Below are 24,249 nucleotides of genomic sequence, written 5' to 3'. Positions count from 1 at the left end.
AGGCTGAGTCCTAAAACCGTCTCCCCCGCCAAGGTGCCAACCGCTGGGTGTTGTGTTCTGCTGGACAGAATACACCCTGTCCCTCCACCAGGTCCTCAGCCCAGCACAGTAGGGCCACAAAGCGTGTGGCTGAAGGACCCTCTCCCCTCCCCCACTCCCCCAGGAGCAGGAGAGTGAGGGAGGCCTAGGTGAGGACCACCCCTTCATCCTGCTCCTGCCTTGGGGTTACTACCCCCCCACACTTCTGCCGGCCTCGTTTTTCCACCTGTAAAATGGGGCTGGGGGGAAGGGGGCTGCCTGCTTTGCAGGTGGATGTATGGGGGAGCCTGCCAGGCGGCAGCCAGTCCGGTCCCCAGGCCATCCTGGCCTCTGCCCTGCGAGCCCACTGCTTTCCACCGCCCACCCTGACTGGTTCCCACCCAACCCCAGGTCTGCTCGGTGCGTGCAGCCACCTGTCACACGCGCCATGCCCCAAGCGGGGTGACCCAAATAAAAGCTTTGCGGTGCTCTCCGTGGGGAGTGGGCCGAGCTAGGGCACAGGCAGGACTGGCTTCCACCAGCGATGCTCATTCCCCAGGACCCGGCTCCCCCGGGCTGACACCCGCGGGCGCCCACACCACCCGCATCCCAACTCGCCGCCCCTTGGGCTCCTCCCGTCGGTGCGATCGTGGGAAGGGGACGCGGGTGCAGGACGAACCGGCCAGGGATGGGGGCTGCGTGGCGCAGGGCAGCGCGAGCAATGCCTCCCCGCGGCACCCCAATCTCTCCGCGTCCACCAACAGCATCAGAGGCACCCAGCACTCCGGCACAGTCAAGCCCGCCCAGCTCTCTGCACCCCGCCTCAGGACAGAGCCACGCTCCCGTACCGGTCACTCACCCTAGTCACCACCGCAGCCTTCACCTGCCGTCCCCAAGCATGCTCCGAAGGTTACGGCCGTCCCTGTCCCTTTAAGAGGGCCGACCCCAGGCTCCACTACTTCCGCCCCGAAGCAACAGGGCGGCGTCACGGCCGGACACCGAACCGGGTAGAACGAACAGAGTTTCCCCTCACAAAGATGGTGCTGCCCTGGCCGCCGCGGTCGCGCCTGGCGCTGACGTCACTTCCGGGGCGGAGGATGCTGAGTGGTGCAGTGAGGGACAAACAAAAGGAGGTGCCGGGGGAGCGCGGCGGAGGCCGGCGGGACGGAGCGGCCAGGGCTCGGGCGGCCTGCTGGGCGGCGCGCTGCGGCAAGCCCAGGTGAGTCAGGACCGGGCGGGGAAGCGGGCGCGAGCTGTCACCGCTGGGAACCCGCCGTGGACGCGCGCCCGGCCGCAGGCGCCCCTGGGGCTGCTGGGGCTGTGCCCGCCGGGGCCGGCGCCCCCAGGCCGGCGGGAAGCGGGGCGTCCTCGCCGCCGGCTGCCTCGGGCCGGCCGTTCCCCGCGGCCTGCGCGCCCTGGATCCCCCGGTCTGCCCGGTGTCGCGGCGCGCGAGCCCCCCGCCAGGCACCCCGGCGCCCGCAGCCCGGGTGTTTCCGCCCCGACTCCCCAGTGCCAGCGCCCCCCTCCGCCTGGGTGCCCCCCGGATCCTCACCCCTCCACACGCACGCCCCCCTTTGCTAGAGGTTCCACCTCGGGTCCTAAGATCCCTCAGCTGTTCTGCCTGCTGAGTGTCCGGCCTCCCGTCCTCCCCGGGACCCCTGCCTCCTCTGCATCCCGCGTGGACAGGGGGCCCTGACGTAGTTTTCGAGGAAGGGGCCTGTCTGGGCTGGGGTTTCGGGGATCCTGGCGTCCAGATGGGCCCCACGGCCGGCTCTCGGGGGGCTAGCCCGCTTGGCTCCCGTGGGCCGGGGGGTCTCCCCTCCTGCTGGTGGTGGTGTTGGGGTCTCCGTGCCTCTTGCTCCCACTCCCGCCTTGCTCGATCAGACCAGCCTGGTCTGAGATGGTCTGGTTGTTGGCTGATGCAGTGGTTGCCTTTTTTGGGCAGGAGCGATGGGCCGGGGGTTGTGGGGCCTGGCTGGAAGGGTGGGGTGGCTGCCAGCCCGACCAGGCACGGTGACGGGGGAGGAGGGCAGCTGCTGCCCGTGCTTCCTGTGGCCAGCGGAGGGGAGTGGGAGTGGCAGTGGCCCCGTCTCTCCGCCATTGCCTCAGTGAAGGTCAGGTGTTCTGGCCAAGCCATTGGCCCTGGCCTCCCCCCTCCAGGCTGGGAGGAGGAGCCCCCTCCCCAGGGATCCAGTGAGCTGGTCCACCCTCTGGGACTGGGGCCACAGCACAGGGGTTCTTGAAATGTTCCTGACGCCCCCGTCTCTGTGCACTGACCCCAGACTTAATCACGTGAGTCTGTTCACACCCACCAGGAAACAAGTTCTCTTGGCAAACTTTGGCCTTTTTGGGAAGTGGGGGCTCCTGAATGGTCCCAATTGAGGGCGGTGGCCAGGCCTTGCTTTACTACCAGACCTGACTGGGAGCTGGCCTGAGGGAGCACTGAGGCCCTGGCTGATGGGTGCAGGCAGTCTGGGCATTCTGATGGCACAGATGCCACCCAGCACATGGCTTCTCCATCCCTGGCTCCTTCATTCATTCATTCCTGCAGTCGTCAGGGTGGGAGATGGGCAGCAGTGGTGCTGGGCAGACGTGGGCCCTGGCCCGCTTTGGGCTGCCATGGGGGTTGGGGTAGTGGGCACAGCACGGTAGAACTACTAGAGGCAGCCAGAGGCCAGGGGTGGTCAGAGGTCCAGCCTGGTTGAGGGTAGTGGGCAGAGCAGGGTGGAGTGGGCTGGGCCAGGTTAGGGCTGGCTCCAAGGACCCCAGGCCGTCACCGCTCTGGCTCCCATCACCCGTGTGGAGTTACTGGACACTTGGGGTGTCTCCCCTTCTGGCAGGGTGGAAACCACCCTTAGCTCCCAGAATGGCTCAGAGTCTGTGGCCTGCCCTGCAGTCTGGCCGTGGCATTCTTCCACCCATTACCTAGCTGTCCCCAACGTCTGCCCCGCCCCTGCCCCCTAGCCCCCTGCACCTGCTGGCCGTCTTGTTCAGCCTGGTGTCCCATCCCAGCATGGCCTCCTGACCTGAAGCCGCACATCTGTGAGCAGACAGGCAGGGAGCGTGACCGGCCCACCTGCTGCCCCCGGAAACTCCTCTCGGTCCAGTCACTGAGTCATGAGATCTTCCCTAGGTGCTGCCTGCTGTCTCGGCCAGACAGGTGCCGTTTCCCCTGCCGGGATGCCCAGTTGGGGACACAGGCACCTCTTCCTCCAGGAAGTCCTCCCTGGACCCCCAACAGAGCACTGGATATCCCCCACACTGCTATTGCCAACTGGGCACCCCCTCAGCAGACTGAGGCTCTCTGGTCGCCTCAGGGACCGACCATTGGCAGCACAGCAGGCAACCCTGACGGTTACACACAGGCTCGCTGATGGGCTCTCTCGCTTTCTCACAGGCAGGCAGTGTCCATGGAGCAACAGGAATGCCAGGACCCAGCCCAGACAGACGTGGGCCAGCCTCAGCCGCGACAACCGACCCGCAGATAGCACAGCCGGCCGCAGGGTAAGCACCGCACCTCACCCTGCCAGCTGCAGCATCTGGCACCCCCAGGCGTCCTCCCCTGCAGGCCCTGTTCTTCTCCCTGTGGGGCTGGGGGTGGTGGGAGACAGGGCCGGCTGCTCTGTGCCTGGTTGCCGCTCCCTGGGTGCTCACACTGCTTCCTCATGAGCCTGCTTTGCCTTCCTCGCCCCAGGCCCTGTCAGCCCAGGGCTGCGGGTCAGGCGGCCAGTTCCCAAAGCGTGTTCCGTGGGACGGCACTCTCCCTGGCCTCAGTGGATAGACGGTTTGGGGAAGTGGCCTTCTCGAAGCCTGAATGCCTTAAGCTGAGCGTGGGGTGTCTCTTGAGGTGAGCTAGCATGTATCCGCACGTGCTGGGATCACTGGGCAGAGGAGCCCATGAGGCGGACAGTATGCTGGTTAGGACTTGGGCATAGCAGCTGGTTCCAGGTGCGAGTCCGACTTGTCGTGTGCTGGCCATTCTTGCTATCTCTCCAAGTCTTGGTTTTTCTCATCTTGACGAAAGGGTTGGCACTGCATCCCTTGTACAGTGTAGGGACCAGTGTGGTGGTATAGTGGGCAAAGCCACTGCCTGTAATGCTGACGTCCCATATTGGCATCAGTGTGAGTCCCAGCCACTCCCTGCCTGTGGCCTGGGAAAGCAGTAGAGGACGGCCCAAAGGCTTGGGACCCTGCACCCATGTGGGAGACCCAGAAGAGGCTCCTAGCTTCAGACTGGCCTTACCCTGGCTGTTTGGGGAGTAAACCAACAGATGGAAGATCTTTCTCTCTCTCTCTCTTTTTTTTTTTTTTTAAGATTTATTTATTTGTATTACAAAGTCAGATATACAGAGAGGAGGAGAGACAGAGAGGAAGATCATCTGTCTGATGATTCACTCCCCAAGTGACAGCAATGGCCGGAGCTGAGCCAATCCGAAGCCAAGAGCCAGGAACTTCTTATGGGTCTCCCATGTGGGTGCAGGGTCCCAAGGCTTTGGGCCGTCCTCGACTGCTTTTCCAGGTCACAAGCAGGGAAATGGATGGGAAATGGAGCAGCCGGGATTAGAACCAGCGCCTATGTGGGATCCCGGTGGGTTCAAGGCGAGGACTTTAACTGCTAGGCCACCGTGCCGGGCCCGGAAGATCTCTTGATCTTTCTCTTTCTCACTCAATAATTCTGCCTTTCAAATAAGAGCGTTTTAAAAAATGAGCAAGTACATACGTACATGCGCTGGTGTCATTGAGGCACTTGGCCGAGTACCTGGCCCTGCATGTGGTCCACAGTCCCACCTGGCGTGGCCCTTCACATTGCCACCTCCCTGATGTTGTTCACTGCGGGACATTGGGGAAGGGTGGAGCGGAGCCTGAGACCAGAGAAGGGCTGCAGGGGGCTGCTGTGGCTGTGGCCTGGCGTCTTCGGGTCTGCCCGCCGACCATCCCTGCCCAGGAAGGAGAGCACTAGCCTCCCTGGCAAGGTTTGAAGGAGGCTGTGACCTTCGTGGCACAGCTGGTGGTCTCCGTGCCGTAGCATCCGTTGGACAATCCGCCGGTTCTCCGTGGTGGTCACTAAGAATGGGTGGGGTGGGGGGCAGCACCGCCGTGTGTGTGTGTGTGTGTGTGTGTGTGTGTGTGTGTGTGTGTGTGTGTGTGTGTGACTGACTGCTGACTTTACACACTCTGGCTGATGTGCAAGCTCTCTGCCTGCAGCTTGCTTGTGTTCCGTCCAGGGTCCCTGTGTCCCCGGTGAGCAGAAGGCTGGACTGTGCCAGCTCCCCTCCTGCTCAGGGCTGTGTGCCCGGGTGGGAATGAGCGTTTGCAGCAGCAGGGGGCACAGGAAGGGCCTGTTGCGATCTTGTCGACTCTCTTGTTTATTGCATAGGGTTAGCAGACTCCCGTGTGGCCCTGTAGGAGTTTCCCATTGGCTCCAGGAACTTCGACCTGGCCCCGGGGGAGGCCAGAAGTGTGATCACCCCTGCTGGGCAGCTGGGCACTGAGGGCTCGGAGGCCACCTGGCCCCACTTAGTACGATTGGGAGGAAGCACGTGGGTCCAGCCTGATTTGCAGAATTCTGGTCCTGACTCAGTTTACCCTTTGCTGTGCCTGCAGGAGGCATTGGCCTTGGTCTTTTTGCAAAGCTCTGTTGAGGACTGAGCCCAGAGGATGGGCAGGGTGTTGGGGGACAACAAGGGACAGCTCTGCCCTGAGCTGGGCAGGACCCTCAGGGTCAGGCTGGCAGTGGGGAGAGCATGGGGTCAGGTTTGGCTGTGGGGTCTCCCCAAGTTGCTGACAACTTGACAGCTCGCCAGGCGTTTTCTAGGCTCACTGTCCTGCCTCGCCCTCCTCCTGCCCTTTGGTCCCTTTCTGCCCCATGGGATACTGCCTGGCAGGGAGCCCCAGGTCTCAGCCCCTCCATGCTGGATGCCCAGCTTCTTCCTCCTTCCCAGCAGTCTTGGCATCCCAGGTTGTTCTTGGGGCTGAGTGCCTGACTCGTGCCGTCTGACTCTTGCCAGGCCTTGTGTATGGAGATCAGTTTGTAGCCCAAGCCTCCAACCCAGCCCCCTATGCTCAATGGCCTGCACCCTCCCTGCCCCATGGCCTCCTTGTTGCTCCTTCTCAGGCCTATGGGGGTGTGGCAGAGTCAGCGCTGGGGAGCTGGGCCTGGGAACCTGCACTTCACAGATGCTCCTCTGACACTGGTGGGAGTGTCAGAGCCATATCTTCCTGCAGCCTGTGTCACCATTGGCTCTCGTGAACAAGTCCCCAGCCATGGCCCTGGGGGTGGGAGCAGGGCTGAGCTGCCGGCCGGGACCGGGTTAGATGGTGCTCTGAGTAACTGCGTGCCGTTTGCACAGGTGTGTGTGTTGGGAGTGCGCGGTTACCTCCCCCGGCCAGGCTGCAGGGCTTTCGCTCCAACCACAGGCACTGCCCTCGCCTCTCTGCTGCGCTCACACCCCTCCAGCGTCTCCCGCTCTCCTGAGGGCTTTTAAAACCTCAGAATTAAATTGCCCTCTGTGGTATTGCTGCCGCCTGCCGCCTGACATGACACTCCCGGAGAAACGGGCTGTAAAATTCCACGGTTTTCACGTGCTGCCCGGCCAGCATGACAGCATGCCCATCGTGGGGGTTGGGAATCAGACAGCCCCAATACCCCCTCTCCGCCCGGGGCCCTTAGTGCAGCATGCCTATAGTCCATCCAGGGTGCCCATGCCTACCTCTCAGAACCTTCTAGGAAGGCAGTGCTGGAGTCCTGGCAGGTCGGGACCTGTCTGCCCCCTGGACCTCGGGACACATCTGGGGAGATCAGCCCCAGGGTCTGGCCTGCCAGGGCCCCTGCAGAGGCCTTCTGGGCATACACTCCTCAGGAAACGGGCTTCTCCAAGCGCCTGGGCGCCTGTGCGCACCGGAGACCTGCCTGGAGGCACCGGGCCCCAGGGTGTGTCTTCTGCCACCTCTGGCTGTGTGGCCTCCCTCCCCTGGGCTTCGATCTCCTGCTGGCCAGGGGCTGGTGAAGTGTTCAGGCTCTCACCATGGCTGACCGGCTGGTCCTAGATCTTTGGGCTGGACCCCAGGAGGAATGGGTGCGTTGGCCTGCTGTCTAGCAGAAGCCACAGCCTGGCCAGGCCAAGTGACCTGCCCAGGACCACCCTGGCGAAGCAGGGCCGCCTCACTGGTCCATGTGTAGGTTGGACCCAAGACACAGGACATGCTTGGCGCATGGTGGGTGCCAGGCAGGGTGAGCCGGGGCCATCCTGTGGCCAGGGTCCCTCGCTGTCACCCTCCCATCTGGAAGGCAGGCCCCACCCTGACAGGTTTGCACAAGGACCAGCCTGTCTGGGAAGCCCAGTCCCAGCACTAAGCAGAGAGGAGCTGACCCCATGCTTCCCCACGGCCCATGTCTCCCCTGGGCCTCTCCTCAGGAAGTGAGGGTGTGCCCTTTCGTATGGGGTCAGTCGGCAGCACCCCCAGCCCGCAGCCGCTGACTCACCCGGCTGGGTGTGGGCGCAGGCAGGCAGGCAGTGTCCCGCCGGGGGAGGGGGGCTGCTGTGCGTGCCAGATGAGGGGTGAGACCTTTTCCTTCCCGTCCCGCCTTGGGGACCAGAGGAAGCTGGTGGCCCTGGGCCGGCCTGCAGCCCTCTGGAGACAAGCCTGGGGCCTGCTGGGAGTGGCGGGCTGCCCCCCCCACCAAACTCCTTTCCCTGGACAGTGCTGTGGGAACAGCTTTGCCCCTGAAGCATGGGGAGGGCGCCTGCCCCCCCCGCCCCCAGCCTGGGAAGGTTTCCCTGCGGCTGTTTGTGCCTCAACAAAAGGCCCTCTGTGCCCTGTTTATCTGCTGTCGCCTGCAGGCGCCCAGGTATGGGAGCTGCCAAATCCTGCCACCCGTGTAGGATCGGGTCAGGGTCCCCTTGTGGGCTGCCGACATGGTGGGGCATTTCTCCTGTTCCCTGCTGTCAGAGGTACCAGCAGGAAGGGGCCCCTGTGGGCATGGGGTGCCGTAGGTGGGAGGAGAGTGCTGTTCTCCCCAGGCATCCCCAGAGGTCCAGGGGCCTCCACGTGGTTCAGCCCATAGCTGGGTCTGCTCATCTTTTGTGTGTCTGTTGGAGGGACAGAGAGCTCCCATTGGCCAGTTGATCTTCCGGATGCCTGCAGCAGCTGGGGACAAACCTGGGAGGCAGGCACAGTCCCCGGGGACAGGGGCCGCATGTGGGCAGCAGGAACCCCACTAACTTGAGCCACCCTGCTGCCTTCTGAGGCCTCTTTAAACAAGAAGCTGGAGCAGAAGAGGGCGTGCTTAGAGAATATGCTTTTGTTACTTCACATTGTTTTACTTGCGTATTTGAAAGGCAGCGTTACTTAAAGAGCGACAGATCTTCCATCCTCTGGTTCACTCCCCAGATGCCAACAACAGCTGGAGCTGGAGCTGGGCCGAAGCCAGGAGCCGAGAGCTTCCGGGTGATCTCCGCGTGGGTTGCGCCCTGAGCTGACATCACGTGCCACTTTCCCAGGCCCTTAGCAGGGAGCTCGACCGGGCACCTGGGCACCTCCTGTGAGCTGGCAGCGACCTGTGAGTGCTGTTGTGGTACCACAGGTGAAGCCATTCCTTGGATGCGTGCATCCCACGTCGTGCCTGAGATCAAGTTCAGCTGCACTTCCGGTCCAGCTTCCAGCTAACATGCGTGGACGGGAGCGAGTAGTGGCCAGGTCCTCGGGGTCCTGCTGCCCGTGTGGGAGACTCGGTGGAGCCCTGGCTGCTGCAGGTCACTTGAGGAGCGAAGCAGTAGATGGAAGAACTCTCTCTGTGCCATTCAGATGCAGTAATAGAACTTAGAAACCAGTAAACTAACAAAAAATCTTGAAACTGAGTGGAAAGGCTAGTTCCTTAGTTACTGATTGGTCCTGTGTGTTTGCTCTGAAATACTTACACTGTGTCTCCAGAAAATGCAGAAGTGTTACTTATGCATGGGAAATTCAAAGCCTAGAGGATCTGCTCTGGCGATGGAGCCATCCCTGGGTCATGTTGGCGATGGAGCCATCCCTGGGTCATGTGGTCCGTGTCTTTCCAGGATTGTCTTGTTAACGGGTCCCGGGTACCTCCTGCCTCACTGCGTAGGGATCTGTGTGCAAGGACTGCCGCCTGGGTGTGGGCAGCAGGAGCCCTGAACACTCAGGCTGCCGTTAAGTGCTCTCCCAGGATCAGAAGTGGGGCAGGATGTCAGGTGGGGGCTTCACCCACAGGAGGCGGGTCGACAGGAGAGAGCCCGGTTCCCTGTGAATGCCGTTGAGGTCATTTAGGGGATGAACCAACATTTGGGGGATCTGTGTGTCTCTCTGTAACTGCCTTTCAGATAAGTAAAACAGCTTTTAAAAAACGTAGAAGATGAATAATTGCAGAAGCAGAGGCTTGTCTGGGTCCTTGGACTGCCCCAGCACTAGAGCTGGATGGGAGCCCATCCCCCAAACCCCCTGAGCCCCACCCATCCTCCTTTGCAGGTGCAGGCCAGGGCGAGGGCGCCCCCTGCGCTGCTGTGTCCTCAGGTGCTGAGCTGTGTATGCTGGCCGGGTGTTGTGAAGTCTGTGTGATGGGATGTTAAGGTGCTCAGAGAAGTGTCAAGGCAGAACAGACGCCTCTGTCCGGTACCCCACCTGGTCAGGCCTGCGTGAGCCACAGGCACAGTGCTGGACTCCTACAGCCGCACTGAGCCAGTACTAGCATAGCTGTAGGTTCACCCTCCCGCCACCCCTTCCTTACTGAAGTGATCTGGTGGATTTTGTACCCGAGGCTGTCCCTTCGCTGTTCCCCCGACGTGACCCATGTCTGTCCCTCCGTAGGTTGTCTGGTTCTGCCTTGTCCCTCTGGCTGGTCCCCGTGGCTATGTCGTGGTTAGCCCTAACTGATAGAGAGCGTCCCGCTGTGGCTGTGGGAGCCAGCGGCCTGCCCTCTGCCTCGCCAGGAGGCGGCTGGTAGAACCAGCCCTACAGCCCGGGAGTGTCACGCAAGCCTGCAGGCTGTGGGACGTGCTCCCCCCCAGGGGAGTTTCCCACTCCTTGCTGGCCAACCAGGGATCAGGAGGAGCGTCGCTGGCGTCTGAGTGTGGGAATTGGCCTTCCTCGATTACTAAAGAGGCTAAGAATTTTCTTAGGCATGAATTTCCATTCGCATTTTTTCCCTGTGAGTTGCTGCCCGCATATTTCACCTCTTGCTTGTACTTGGTCTGTGTGTTAACCATTTGGTGGAAATGCTTGCTCCTTGCCTGGGTTTACGATTTTGCCCTTGGCCGGGCTGTGCTTTCCCTCTGAGGTGATCCACGTGCCCTTCTCCTGTGCGTGGCGTGTATCCTCCCTTACGCTGTGTGTACTTAACGTCTCCTCCCTGTTTCTTGGATTTGCTGTCACACTACTTCAAGTTGGCTGTTTGGAGTCCCCTCCCACCTACCTGGGCAGGCCTCATCCCAGGAGGCAGGAACTCTGATCTGGTCTTCCCTGTGGGTGGGTGGGTGGGTGGCAGGAGCCCAGCCACGAAGCCCCTGCTGCTGCCTGCCAGCATCGGGTGGGAGCCAGGATGTCAACCGGGCTCCCCGTCAGGGGTGCCAGGACCCCCACCAGAGGTCTTCTCTCTTCCCTCCTTCCTCTCACCCTCCCTCTCTCCATTCCTTCCTTCCTTTTAGCTTTAGAAGGCAGAGAAGCAGGTTTTCTGTCCACCGGCCTCACTCCACAACAGCTGAGACACCAGAAGCCTGGGCTTCAATCCAGGTCTCCCATGTGGGTGCAGGGTTCCCAGGCTTAGGCCGTCCTACTGTCCCAGGGCACCAGCGGGATGGGAAGTGGAACAGCTGGAACACCAAGTGGTGCCCAAATGGGATACTCACACTTGGAGGTGGAGGATCAACCTGAGGATTTCTCTGCCACAGTTGGATCAAAGCCAGCAGGGCACAGACTCAAGATGTGGGCACTATAGTGCCACAGCCCACATCATCAGGCTGTAGATGGCCACCTATACCCCCTCTGGGGCGAGAGCCCTTTATTCCTCCCAGCCTCACTCGGCCATACGCCCCTCCGTCCTACCTCTGGATAGATCCTGGGTCGTCCTGGGGCTGGCTCCTCAAGGGCCTGTGTTGCTGGTGGGAACTGCTCAGAGTGGGGCCCAGGAAACAGAGCCATGCTGATTCTCCCCCCTGCCCCCTGAGGTTTGAACCTCTTACTGGGGTGGCTCTGCCACCAGCCACGACTTCACTGAGGGTCACTGCTGCCCTGCCCCTGCCATGTACAGGGTTCAATAAGACACCTCTATCAGCAAAAATTATTTTTTACTTATTTGAAAGGCAGAATTCAGGAAGAGAGGAAGAAGGCACCCAGAGAGACATCGAGAGAGATCTTCCATCTGCTGGTTCACTTTCCAAATGGCAGCCGCAGCCAGGGCGGGTCACGCTGAACGCAGGAGGCCAGAGCTGCTTCCTCACCTCCTGCATGAGTGCAGGGGTCCAGGGACGGCTTTCCTAGACCACAAGCCGGGGGCTGGGTAGGAGACCAGCGTGGCAGGCGGAAGCCACAACGCAAGCTCGGTTTCTTCCATTTTTGTGTTCTTCATGCACTCTGCATGTTTTTCTCATGTTATTGAGTAGTTTGCGGTCACATGTTTGCATCACTGTGTAATGTATTGTCATTGGCTCCTGAGTGCGTGAGCAGTTGCCCAGAGTCATGGGGTAGACTATGCAGGTGACGAAATCCTCCTTCCGGAGCCTTCCCCGGCTGTCTCCTTCTCTGGCCGAGCCCAGTCCTACAGTTGCTCCTCTCAGTGAGCCTGGCCGGGGCCTGAAGCGGCCCCGTTCCCCAGGGCACCTGGGTCCCTCAGTTGAGTTCTTGCCCGCTGAGGCAGGAACTCACAGGGGACAGCAGACCACACACATTTTTGCTGTTTTTTTTTTTTTTCAATTAAAAAAATTTTGTGGCCCGGCATGGTGGCCTAGCGGCTTAAGTCCTCGCCTTGAACACACCGGTATCTCATATGGGCGCCGGTTCCTATCCCAGCAGCCCTACTTCCCATCCAGCTCCCTGCCTGTGGCCTGGGAAAGCAGTCAAGCCCAAAGCCTTGGGGCCCTGCACCTGCGTGGGAGACCTGAAAGAGGCTCCTGGCTTCTGGCTTTGGATCATTGTAGCTCCAACTGTTGTGGTCATCGGATGGAAGATCTTCCTCTCTATCTCTCTTCTTGTCTGTGTATCTGACTTTGTAATAAAAATAAATAAATCTTTAAAAAAAAACTTTTTAGATGATGTTAACATAATTGATCAGCGTGGGAAGAGTCAAAGGTTAGGGAAAAATGGGTATAGTCATTGTTTCCAAATTTTCTATTTCTTCTTCCTGTTTCTGGCGGGGAGTGGGAGGGGCATACATGGTTTTAGTCCTTTCTCAGCTAGCCCCTTCTTCAGGCCCTGCCATCTGTCTAGGGTCCCAACTCCCTGTACCCTGGGGCAGTGACCTGACCTGGCCCCCCCACCCCCTTGACTGAGCTGCACAGAGCTGAGCACCTGAGAGCTGCTGTTTGCTCTCTGCCTTCCGAGGCCACATTGTTCGTCTGACAGCCTTGGCTGTGGGTTGCAGGCATGGAGATAGTGCACAGAGCTGGTTAACAATTACAATGGCGGTTTAGATTTCTACCTTCCAGGAGAGTCCCTCCCCACGGTGCAGGAAGTGTCAGCGGCTGGTTTATCGCAGTGGGGCTGTGTCTACCAGTGCACGTCTGGCTTACTCCTGGCGCCATCAAAGGGCTACTTTGTCCCCTGCCATGTCCTGCAGGGTGCTCCGTGGCCACCTCTGTGCCAGCCCCACCTGGCTCCTCATGGCCTCCCCCTTCCTTGCCTTCCACACACTTGCGGCTCATTCTCCAGGTGTCTGCTGAATCACCCAGGGAGCCAGGCCCGGGTTGCTTCCGCTCTGCCTTTCTTGCTCACTCCACTCCCAGGCTCCAGCCCTGAGCTCCGTGGCCTGCCTGCACCCTCAGCCAGAGGTGAGGGAAGCTGCCCACAGAGGCCCGACCTCACGCTACTGGGCACACCTGGCTGCGCTCACAAGAGGAACGGGAGCAGGTACAGAGGACCCAAGGTTCAGGGAGGTGGTGGCCCCTCTGCTCACCTGTGGCAGAGCCCAAACTCACCCCAGCCTTCCCTTGTTCATGCCCACTGCTATGTGAGACTTGCTGTCACCTGCCTGAGGACCCCCCTGTAGCCCTCTTTCTGGTCCTTGTGGGCACTTGTTATTGTCCCTGTGTGATGGGCAGGAACCGAGGAGGTCTCACCAGGGAGTGCTGTCCACCTCGCCATCTCTGCTGGCTGTGACAGCAGTGGTCAGGACATGAAGTGTCTGTGGTAGCAGTGGCAGATGGGGGCGACCAGAACCTTGCTGTGAAGGGGACTGGGAAGGAAGACCCAGACTGGCTAGAGGCCTGTGCTGCTTGCCCCTCTGCCTCATTTCCAGTTTGTTTAATTAGATTTGTTTATTTTATTCAAAAGGCAGAGTGATACATGGAGAGGTATCTTCCATTCACTGGTTCGTTGCCCAAATGGCTGCAGTGGCTGGAGCTGGGACTGGCTGCAGTCAGGAACCTGGAGCTCTGTCTGGGTCTCCTATGTGGGCAGCAGAGACCCAAGTGCCTGAGCTGTCACCTGCCACTTTCCCAGGAGCCTGGCCAACAGGGAGCAGCCTGGACTCCCTTGGACACGGGATGTGGCGCCACTCCATTCCTCTTCCGGCACCTGCTTCTGCTCCCTGGCCCCTCCCTGGGTGTGCCCAGGAGAGCAGATAGGTGGGACCTCCTTTGCCCTCTCAGTCCCCAGTGCACATGCAATGGGCCTGAGAGAAGAATGATGTTCTAGCTCTAAAGGGGAGAAGCCAGTCCCAGAGCCGGGGGCTGTGGGCTCCACGCTCAGGGCTCCCACCTCCACCCTGAGGAGGGAGAGTGACGGAGGGCAGCCGGAGCCGGAGATGGAGATGGGTGTCCTTGGCGATAGCAGCTACATAGCCACGAATGTGCTCTGTGTGAGGCGAGTATGATGGCTCATGGGCATTTTAGCACAGTGCAGAGCAAGCCGAGAAATTGCACAAGCCTGCGCACAGCAGGCACCCCTGCTCCTGCGAGGCTCTTGGGCGGGGTCCTGCAGCAGAGCAGGAAGCTGCTCTAGGCTGGGTGTGGAGGCACCTGGGCAGGTCCCTGCCTGGGGCAGGAAGAGGGACAGCCTAGGCCACATCCACCTGAAACTGCTGCTCCACCCTGGCCCACACCCTGCAGGCACCCCGCCCCTCGCACTGCCTGGCCAGGAGGGGGCCCAGGCTGCTTGAGCCAAACACTAACAGAACATTCCATTGCAGGGACTCTAAGCACAGCCCTGGGAGTTACTGACCCTACAGGAGCCCAGAGTGCCTGGGTGAGACCACCCAGAGCCCAGACCCTCCCTCCTTCCTCATTGAGAGACACCTAGCAGGCCCCCTGATAATGTAAGCACCTAGTCTCAGCCTGGCCTTGCCTTTGCTTATGCTCCTCCCCTCATCTCTAAACCTGGTCAGAGAAGGGCCACAACTTGTCCAGAATCACACGGCAGAGGAGAGCGGGTGAATGCCCTGGACAGGTCATCCTCACGGCGGCTGGCCTTGGCATGAGCCCATGTCCAACCCTGGCCCTTCATGGTCACATGAGGAACCCAAGCACTGCGTCTGTACCAGGGGCCCTGAAGCCAAGGCATACTCCGTGGTCATTTTTGTTGCCCTCCGCCCCCCAGCTCAGGATGGAAGGGAGTTTAGGGTGTGCCTTGAGAGTGGACTGAGTGGGGAGGGGTGAGGTCCTTCCTACCCTGGACAACCTGGAGACTGCCCTCCGCCCTCCTGCTTGGACACACACTACTCCTGTCCCCAGGGCCAGCCACCCACACCACCGGGGTGGCTTGGGGTAGGCTGTCTCTCACACTAGGCACCTCCTTCCTTCCAGTGCCCGGGCCCCGCCCTGGGTGAGGGAGGACTCTGGGAGCCAGGAAATGGTGTCCCGCGTTGCAGCCTAGCAGCCAGCTGCGTGATTCACAGGCTCTGGCCGCTGAGCAGCTGAGCACCGCTCTGCTCTGCTTCCTCAGAGTGTGGGTGGGGTGCTGCCCCAGCCCGTCATTAGAGGGCCCAGGCCTTCCTGTGGGGCGGGCCGCAGCCCTGGCCTCCCCAGGAGGGCTGGCCCCAGGCAGGAGTGGTGGGTGCTGTCTGCTGGCCCTGCCTTGACCTGAGCTTCGGGAAGCTGGCCTTCTGGGCCGGTTTTCTGGTGAGCCTGCAGGCAAGTGCCAGGCAGGCCCAAGCAGAGGCGTGGACCCAGCAGGAGTGAGGGGCAGGAAGGGCAGCAGTGACCTCAGGCTTGCTCCCCTGTCTGTGAAACTAGGCTAAATTTAGAAGCCCTTGCCCCAGACATCAGAGAGATTTCACAAATGCCCCACGTCCGGGCCCCCAGCGGCTGCTGTGGTTGCTCCCGAAGATGCTGGTGCTGCCTCCCCATCCCGGGCCTGGACTGTCCCTCCCACCCACCCAGCTCATCCTTGGCCAGTCCGGGCCAGGAGGTGTATGGCATTAGCAGAGGATCCCATTGAGAAAGAGCCCCTTGCTGTGGTCCTCACTAATGCCAGTGAACTAGAGGGGGCTGACCCAGTCCCATCCCAGCCCCTATCCCAAGGAACATGGGAATTCACCACATGGCTCAAAGCTCCAGATCGGCTTGGAAATCAGTGTAAGGTAAAAGCACAATTGTGTTTTTGAAGTCACTTGGGCCCAGCATGGTAGCCTATAAAGTCCTCGCCTTACATGCACCAGGATCCCATAGGGGCACCGGTTCATGTCCCAGCATCCCTGCTTCCCATCCAGCTAACTGCTTGTGCCCTGGGATAGCAGTTGAGGACGGCCCAAAGCCATGGATCCCTGCACCCGCATGGGAGACCTGGAAGAAGCTCCAGGTTCCTGACTTCGGATCAGCTCAGCTCTGGCCATTGAAGCTACTTGGAGGGTGAACCAGTGGATGGAAGATCTTCCTCTCTGTCTTTTCTCTTCTCAGTGTATCTACCTTTCCAATAAAAATAAATCTTTAAAAATAAATAAATAAGTAAAGTCACTCAGGAGGACCTGGTGCTATGATGTAGCAGGAAAAGCTGCTTACCCCTGGTGGCGCTGGCATCCCATATGGTCACGGGTTTGAGTCCCAGCTGTTCCACAGCTCCCTCCTGGTGCACCTGGGAGGGCAGAGGAAGATGGCCCAGGTCCTTGGGCGCTTGCACTCAAATGGGAGATGCAGAGGAAGCTGCTGGCTCCTGGCTCTGGACCAGCCCAGCTCTAGCCATTGCACTACTTAGGGAGTGAGGCAGCAGACGGAAGATCTCTATGTCAGCCTCTTTGTCTTTGTAATTCTGCCGTTCAGATAAACACAAATACATCTTTAAATAGAAGAAAGCACGGGGAGGCCTGGAGGCTGTTACGTGGGAAAATGGGCCCCTGGGAGCCCACATCTGGTTTTCCACATGTTCCCCTGGGAATACACAGTCTTCCCCCCCCCCCCCACCTGCTCTCATGATGGTTTCGCGGGGTGCTGTGAGTACAATGCTGCAGGCTGGGTGACCAGAGGCATCCCACGTGGCCTGGGCTGCCCTTCTTGCCTGTGGCCTCTGACCCAGAGTTTCCCAGCCTTGCCCTGCTTCGCATGGGAGTACAGGGACAGAGGCAGCCCTGTTGTCCTGTCCCTTCCTACACTTCCCACCGAAGAGGACAGACCTGGAGGGGCGGATAGGACAGCAGGGACAGGAGTGGAGGGAAGTGTGCCAGTAGGCTGCTGTGCGACCTTCTGTCTGTCCCACACATGGAGCCCCTACACATACATGCACATATGTGTGCCTATGTGCACACATGGAAGGCATGCCTACGTTTGCTTCACCAACACCCTGCAAGAACACCCCAGCAGACAGGCATTTCAACAAGTCCCTGTGCTCACCAGGTGGGCAACCTCAGCCAGGACCCCAAACGCTATCACCAGATGGCGCAAGGCAGGGCAGGCCTGCGCCACCATCCCCCCCACCCGATCTGTTCCATGCTCCGCACCTCCATTACTGCCGGGTCTCTTGGCCAGCAGGTGACTGCACAGCCGCTACGGGAGGGCTGGTGGTTGGCTGCCCCGTGGAGTGGCCAGGTGGCGTGTCTGGATGCTGGTGGGCTTTTTGCTTCTCCTTCCTCGTGCTCACCTTCCACCCGCCCCCCCGTACCCCTTGCAGGGTGAACCATGATCCCGGTGACGGAGCTCCGCTACTTCGCGGACACACAGCCGGCATACCGGATCCTGAAGCCTTGGTGGGACGTGTTCACCGACTATATATCCATCGTCATGTTGATGATTGCTGTCTTTGGAGGGACGTTGCAGGTGACGCAGGACAAGATGATCTGCCTGCCCTGTAAGTGGGTCACCAAGGACTCCTGCAATGACTCCTTCCGGAGTTGGGCGGCCCCCAGCCCAGAGCCCGCCTACCCCAATTCCACGATCGCGCCAACCCCTGACACAGGCCCCACAGGCATCAAGTACGACCTGGACCGGCACCAGTACAACTATGTGGATGCTGTGTGCTACGAAAACAGGCTTCACTGGTTCGCCAAGTACTTCCCATACCTGGTACTCCTGCACACGCTCATCTTCCTGGCCTGCAGCAACTTCTGGTTCAAGTTCCCGCGCACCAGCTCAAAGCTGGAGCACTTTGTGTCCATCCTGCTCAAGTGCTTCGACTCGCCCTGGACCACAAGGGCCCTGTCGGAGACGGTGGTGGAGGAAAGCGACCCCAAGCCAGCCTTCAGCAAGATGAATGGCTCCGCCGACAAGAAGTCATCGACTGTGAGTGAGGACGTGGAGGCCACCGTGCCAATGCTGCAGCGCACCAAGTCGCGGATCGAGCAGGGCATCGTGGACCGCTCGGAGACGGGCGTGCTGGACAAGAAGGAGGGCGAGCAGGCCAAGGCGCTGTTCGAGAAAGTCAAGAAGTTCCGGACTCACGTGGAGGAGGGCGACATCGTTTACCGCCTGTACATGCGGCAGACCATCATCAAGGTCATCAAGTTCATCCTCATCATCTGCTACACCGTCTACTACGTGCACAACATCAAGTTCGACGTGGACTGCACGGTGGACATCGAGAGTCTGACAGGCTACCGCACCTACCGCTGCGCCCACCCGCTGGCCACGCTCTTCAAGATCCTGGCGTCCTTCTACATCAGCCTGGTCATCTCCTACGGCCTCATCTGCATGTACACGCTGTGGTGGATGCTGCGGCGCTCGCTCAAGAAGTACTCCTTCGAGTCGATCCGCGAGGAGAGCAGCTACAGCGACATCCCTGACGTCAAGAACGACTTCGCTTTCATGCTGCACCTCATCGACCAGTACGACCCGCTCTACTCGAAGCGCTTCGCCGTCTTCCTGTCGGAGGTGAGCGAGAACAAGCTGCGCCAGTTGAACCTCAACAACGAGTGGACTCTGGACAAGCTGCGGCAGCGGCTCACCAAGAACGCGCAGGACAAGCTGGAGCTGCACCTGTTCATGCTGAGCGGCATCCCGGACACCGTGTTCGACCTGGCCGAGCTGGAGGTGCTAAAGCTGGAGCTGATCCCGGACGTGACCATCCCGCCCAGCATCGCCCAGCTCACGGGCCTCAAGGAGCTGTGGCTGTACCACACGGCAGCCAAGATCGAGGCTCCGGCCCTGGCCTTCCTGCGCGAGCACCTGCGGGCGCTGCACATCAAATTCACAGACATCAAGGAGATCCCGCTGTGGATCTACAGCCTGAAGACGCTGGAGGAGCTGCACCTGACAGGCAACCTGAGCGCCGAGAACAACCGTTACATCGTCATCGACGGCCTGCGCGAGCTGAAGCGCCTCAAGGTGCTGCGGCTCAAGAGCAACCTGAGCAAGCTGCCGCAGGTGGTGACGGACGTGGGCGTGCACCTGCAGAAGCTCTCCATCAACAACGAGGGCACCAAGCTCATTGTGCTCAACAGCCTCAAGAAGATGGTGAACCTGACGGAGCTGGAGCTGATCCGCTGCGACCTGGAGCGCATCCCGCACTCCATCTTCAGCCTCCACAACCTGCAGGAGATCGACCTCAAGGACAACAACCTCAAGACCATCGAGGAGATCATCAGCTTCCAGCACCTGCACCGCCTCACCTGCCTGAAGCTCTGGTACAACCACATCGCCTACATCCCCATCCAGGTCGGCAACCTCACCAACCTCGAGCGCCTCTACCTGAACCGGAACAAGATCGACAAGATCCCCACGCAGCTCTTCTACTGCCGCAAGCTGCGCCACCTGGACCTCAGTCACAACAACCTGACCTTCCTCCCCGCCGACATCGGCCTGCTGCAGAGCCTGCAGAACCTGGCTGTCACCGCCAACCGCGTGAGTGGGCACCGCCCTCGGAGGGAGGGCTATGCCGGGGGGTGGCCTGGGCAGGGGCAGGGCCAAGGCCCGTGGGTGGTCCTCTCCCAGTGCCGGCCAGCAGATGCAGGGGAGCCTGGAGTTGTGGACTCTTGTTCCCCTTGGCCTCCATGGGATTTAGAGTCAAGGGGTCAGTCTGGGCCCACCAGGGACAAAAAATGGTGTGAAAGGCCAGTGGGTGCTGCCTGAGGTGGAGGGGGTGGTCTGACCCCCGTGTTGCTCATGCCTGCTGCTCTCTCTGTATTTGAGGATGGGGAAGGACAGAAGTGGGCTTGATGGGCCTGGGTCTTCACCCCTGTTGTGGGAGGGGCTGGGTGTAGAAGGCCAGGCCCTCAGGGTGTCCATGTGCACTAGGCTCTTGTCAGGGGCTGGAGGGAGCCCCCATCAGGTGCTTCTTGTGGAGATAGGTGGGCTGGAGTGGAGAGCAGGGTAGTGCTGTGGCTTGTTGGTCTGCCTTCCTGTGTATAAGCCAAACCAAGCCCTCGGGGTGCCTCCTCCTGTCCTAGGTTTGAGGAGAGACTGCTGCAGTGGCGTGCATGCCAGGGGCAGCCTTAGACCTGGGAGACTGGCCAGCCTTACTGGAACAGCAGCCCCTGTGGTGTGACGTGACACACCTATCCTCCCAGCTGGAGCTCTGTGGCAGGCTTGGACACAGCAGATTGCAGAGGGGCACCTGAAATGCCCAGCCCCCAGCCCCTCACTCCTTCCCATGCATCCCTGCAGAGTTGAGGCCGCTACCCTTCTCCACTGACCTCGAGACCTGCCTCCTTTCTCCTTACCCTGGCGCCTCTCATTGTAAACCAACCTGTCTCCTCCTTGGAGCCAGGGCTCCTCATTTCTCCGCCTACATGCACTCTGGGGGCTTGGCTCCCACGGGGTCTGAGCAAAGCCCCTGTGACCTTCCCCCACGGAGGGAATTTCGAGTGCCCGAGGAGAAGCCACCTTTGGGAAGCACCAAATGCACCCCTCTGGTGGGGTGGGCTCAGTCACGCCTTCCTCCCCAAAGGACCTGTGCTGTCTCTCGAGTCTCCGGCCAGCTCTCTTCCTGCCCAGCACCCCCAGCTCCTAGCACCAAGCTCGCCTGTGAGTGTCACGTTTGGTGGCTGAGGTCACCCCTCAGGAAGGCAGCTGGCGACAGCCTCTGTCCCAGAGGAAGGCGACCCTCTGGATGCCACGTTTAGCACAACTGCTGAATCATGTCCTGTCCTGACCCCGGGCTGCGGAGGCCTTTGTGGAAAAGAGCTCTCCCCCCACCCCACATTCCTCACTCAGGTGCCCTGGCTTCTGTGGTGGGTGGGGAGTGGCGGGAGACCCGCCTGCAGCCCTCAAAACACATGAGCCGAAGCTCAGGTGCTCACTCGCTTCTGCATGGATCAGCTCGTGGATTTGGCAGATGGCTTTAGAGGACCCCTAGGATCTGGCTGCGGAGTAAACAGTAAAGCACAAGGCCCACGGTGCTGCGGCGGTGGCCATACGGCGCGGCCAGAGCTCCCTGGGGCACCCAGTGCTCAGTAGCACAGAGGGACCAGAGGTGGGGGAGGAGGCAGCCAGGTGGAGCTGAAAGTCTGGGCCATTCCAGCTGGGGGAGGGGGAGAGGTTCCTCAGCAGAGGGGCAGTGAACCGAGCCCCTGAACTGTGGACTCCCCCCCAAGGATAGGCACCCCTGGCGTCTCCATGTGGCAACTGCCTGGACTCTTAGATTCCATGCCTAACGGGTTCCCCACACTCCTGCTGAGCCAAGGGAGGAGAGAATGAAGGAATGAGTAAATGAATGAATGAAGTGACTTCCTACAGCTCCCAGAGGTCTTCTTGCTGTTGCCTGGGGTGAATGTGAGAGGCAGTTGAGAACTGGATTGGGCAGAGAGTTTGGGGGTAGAGTCTGCAGGAAGTTGGGGAGCCAGTGAGGGTTCGGGGATATGAGGTTTCCCACACAGCCACCTGGAATGAGGTGCCCAAGGTGGGGCGAGAAGTTTTCAGAGAGGTGAGCATGTGTCCTGGGTCAGTTGTCTTGGGTTCCTGGGACATCCAGAGCACCACTTTGAACCTGCCCAAGCCTGAGGCGGCACCCTCTCTAGTCCCTAGCAGCTGCTGGGTCCTTTCCGCCTCACCAGGGAGGGGGAGAAGAGGGAAGGCCAAGAGCCTTCAGGATAGGGATGGTGGCCAAGGCAGGCCAGGTGCCCTGTCACAGGCAGGCTCACAGCATGTAGGGTGTCCACAGAGGTGGGCTCAGGGTGGCTCAGTGGGGAGCCAGGCTCACAGCATGTACCAGATGCCAAGGCGGGTGTGTGTGTGTTGGGTGAAGCCGGCTTGCAGGGAAATGCCAGGTGGTCGGGTGCTGATGAGGGGAAGAAGCAGGTAGGGCGGGTGGGCTGGGGTGATGGGAAGTGGCTTTACACCTTCAGGGACAGAGGGACGGATTCAAAGGACATGTGTGGCCATGCTGGGAAGCTGTGGGACAGGAGATGCCCCCTGGCCTGTGTGTCCCCACGGAGGACTAAGGCTGGCATCCAGGCAAGCTGCAGGTCAGCTCAGCAGGGAAGTGGGGATGGTAAGCGAGGCACCCCCTTGGGCACTTGTATACAGGTTCCGCAGCACCCTCGGAAAAGGGCCCCCGAGTCTCTGGCTCCACCCACGCTGTCTTGAATCCTGCCTATGCTGTGCACCCACTGCTAGTGTCTTCAGGGCCTTGGTAACCCCACCTGTAAAACGGGAGGATGCCTACAGCATCCTTCCAGGGACCTCACAGTGTTGGTGCTCAGAGGGGGCCTGCCTGGAGGAAGATACATGTGGGCGTGGCCTGCCCCGTGGTGGCTGGGACTCCAAGGACCAGGAGGGAGTCCCAGCACAGCTGGGGTGCTCACCCCCATTAGAGAATGTTCCCCCACTTCTAGCTACATGAGTGTACCCTCTACTTTCCCAACAGCCTGGGAAATGATGACACTGTGCCTCATCTCTCAGTGTCCTGGGGACTGCCAACCCTGTCAGCCTTTGAGAGCCCACAGGCCAGGGGCAGCAGAGGCCAGGGTCAGTAGGGTGGGCTCTGGGAAACTGGAGGAAAGGCTTGCTGGGGGAGGCGAACGCAGACTGTGACCCGGCTGCCCCCGCCCCCACCTCACTCGGTCCCTCTGCCTCTCCCCACAGATCGAGGCGCTTCCCCCGGAGCTGTTCCAGTGCCGGAAGTTGCGGGCGCTGCACCTAGGCAACAACGTCCTGCAGTCACTGCCCTCACGGGTGGGCGAGCTGACCAACCTGACGCAGATCGAGCTGCGGGGAAACCGGCTCGAGTGCCTGCCTGTGGAGCTGGGCGAGTGCCCGCTGCTCAAGCGCAGTGGCCTGGTGGTGGAGGAGGACCTGTTCAACACGCTGCCACCCGAGGTCAAGGAGCGGCTCTGGAGGGCGGACAAGGAGCAGGCCTGAGCCCCTGCAGCCCCGCAGGACTCGGTCACGGGCTCGGGCCGGGCAGCCAGGCCCCGATGGCTGTCGGACAGGCTCCCGGATACCCAGAGGACAGGATGTGAGGGGCTGGGCCCTTTGCTCCCTGTGAGACTCATGCCCCCCACCCCCACCTCAGGGCAGGCGCTAGCTGGGAGCCCAGAGATCTGATCAGACTGTCAGTATTGGGACAATCAGGCCCCCCCCCCCCCAGCTCAGCGTATTTATTTTTGTCCACCTCCCAGTGTGTTGTCGCCCTCCGGTAACTTGTACATTCCCGAGACAGTTGAGCTCCCACGCGTGGGCTGTTTCCCTTTCCCCACCGGGGCAGCGTCACGGGCTGCAGGTGGATGTCCCCTCCCCAACACACACCCCCTGTGGAAAGGCTGGGGCTGGCCTCATAGAGGTTTTGATTTTTTTTTTTAAAGTAAAAAATTATGGTTTTTTTTAAGCTTTGGAAATGGATAGTTTGGGTATTAAAAAGAAAAAAAAAACTTAAAAAAATAAAGACTACAGGCCAGTGGGTGAGGGTGCTGGTGGAAGGCCCAGGATGTGCCCCCTCGGCGTGACCTGGTCCTCCAGGCACTGTTTCCTCCTCCTGGGCGGGGGATTTCGTTTTCCGTTGTTATTGGGGTTTTTTGCGGAGGGGACGCAGTTTCGGTGTCCTGTTTTCCTTCTCGTCCATATGTCTTGGCGGACACCCGTTTCTGTGCCTGTCAGCCCAACAGAATGTTCTAGAGCTGCCAAGAAGGGAGGAGACTCGGGGTGGCCGGTCCCAGGATGGACGGTGCTCCACCACCCCCGACCCTGCCCCTCCCCACACACAGTGTTAGGAGACACAAGGAGCTGCTTCTGCCAGGGTCTGTCCCCTGCCCCCACCCCACCCCATGCATCCTGGGCTTGCTCAGTGCCACCACCAGCCCCCTCTGCTTCCACTCGCCCCTGTCACCACTTGGACCCTCACAGACAGTGCTCAGAAGCAGGGCAGGCACGGGTGGCCACTGCCGGGGCAAGGGGACAGCCTTGCCTCGTCTGGTTCCAAGCCAGTTTCCGTCCCAGGCACCTGGCCTTCTTGCACATGGCCCCTGCTCCCCGTCAGGGCCCGGGGGTGGGGGTGACAACAGGAAGCTCCCCTGCTTTAGCTCAGTCACTCGGGTCCCCACTTGAAGAGGGGTCCTCGCCTTAGATCAACCACACGCACACTAAGGCCCGTTTTAGCGTCTCTTGTCTCACCATCCGTCTGTCCATCTGTGTGTGTTTTCCTGCGTCGTGTCCTTGGATATAATCCTCAAAATAACACACTAGCCGGTGACAGCCACAGAGCGTCCGT

General features: G+C 60.5%; 2 protein-coding genes across 2 annotated transcripts in view; one reads left to right on the top strand and one right to left on the bottom strand.

The window, feature by feature from the left end:
* KYAT1 (kynurenine aminotransferase 1) overlaps window positions 1-996 on the bottom strand; it is a 31,007-nt gene extending 30,011 nt beyond the window's left edge. The window contains exon 1 of the mRNA XM_040963254.1: window positions 878-996. The gene's annotated coding sequence lies outside the window, so the exon portion shown is untranslated. The remainder of the gene's footprint in view (window positions 1-877) is intronic.
* A 172-nt stretch (window positions 997-1,168) lies between these two features.
* Window positions 1,169-23,331, top strand: LRRC8A (leucine rich repeat containing 8 VRAC subunit A). Its single transcript, XM_041004455.1, has 4 exons — window positions 1,169-1,237; window positions 3,416-3,522; window positions 17,284-19,448; window positions 22,629-23,331. Exons 3-4 carry the CDS (start codon window positions 17,292-17,294, stop codon window positions 22,902-22,904), a joined length of 2,433 nt encoding a protein of 810 aa, XP_040860389.1. The 5' UTR covers window positions 1,169-1,237; window positions 3,416-3,522; window positions 17,284-17,291; the 3' UTR covers window positions 22,905-23,331.
* The last annotated feature ends 918 nt before the right edge of the window (window positions 23,332-24,249 follow it).

This window comes from Ochotona curzoniae, unplaced genomic scaffold (assembly GCF_017591425.1).
Source record: "Ochotona curzoniae isolate NIBS_2020 unplaced genomic scaffold, NIBS_Ocur_1.0 scaffold_3208, whole genome shotgun sequence".
Taxonomy (NCBI): domain Eukaryota; kingdom Metazoa; phylum Chordata; class Mammalia; order Lagomorpha; family Ochotonidae; genus Ochotona; species Ochotona curzoniae.
Note: the sequence above shows the minus strand (reverse complement) of the source record. Positions and strands in the feature narration are given on the sequence as shown.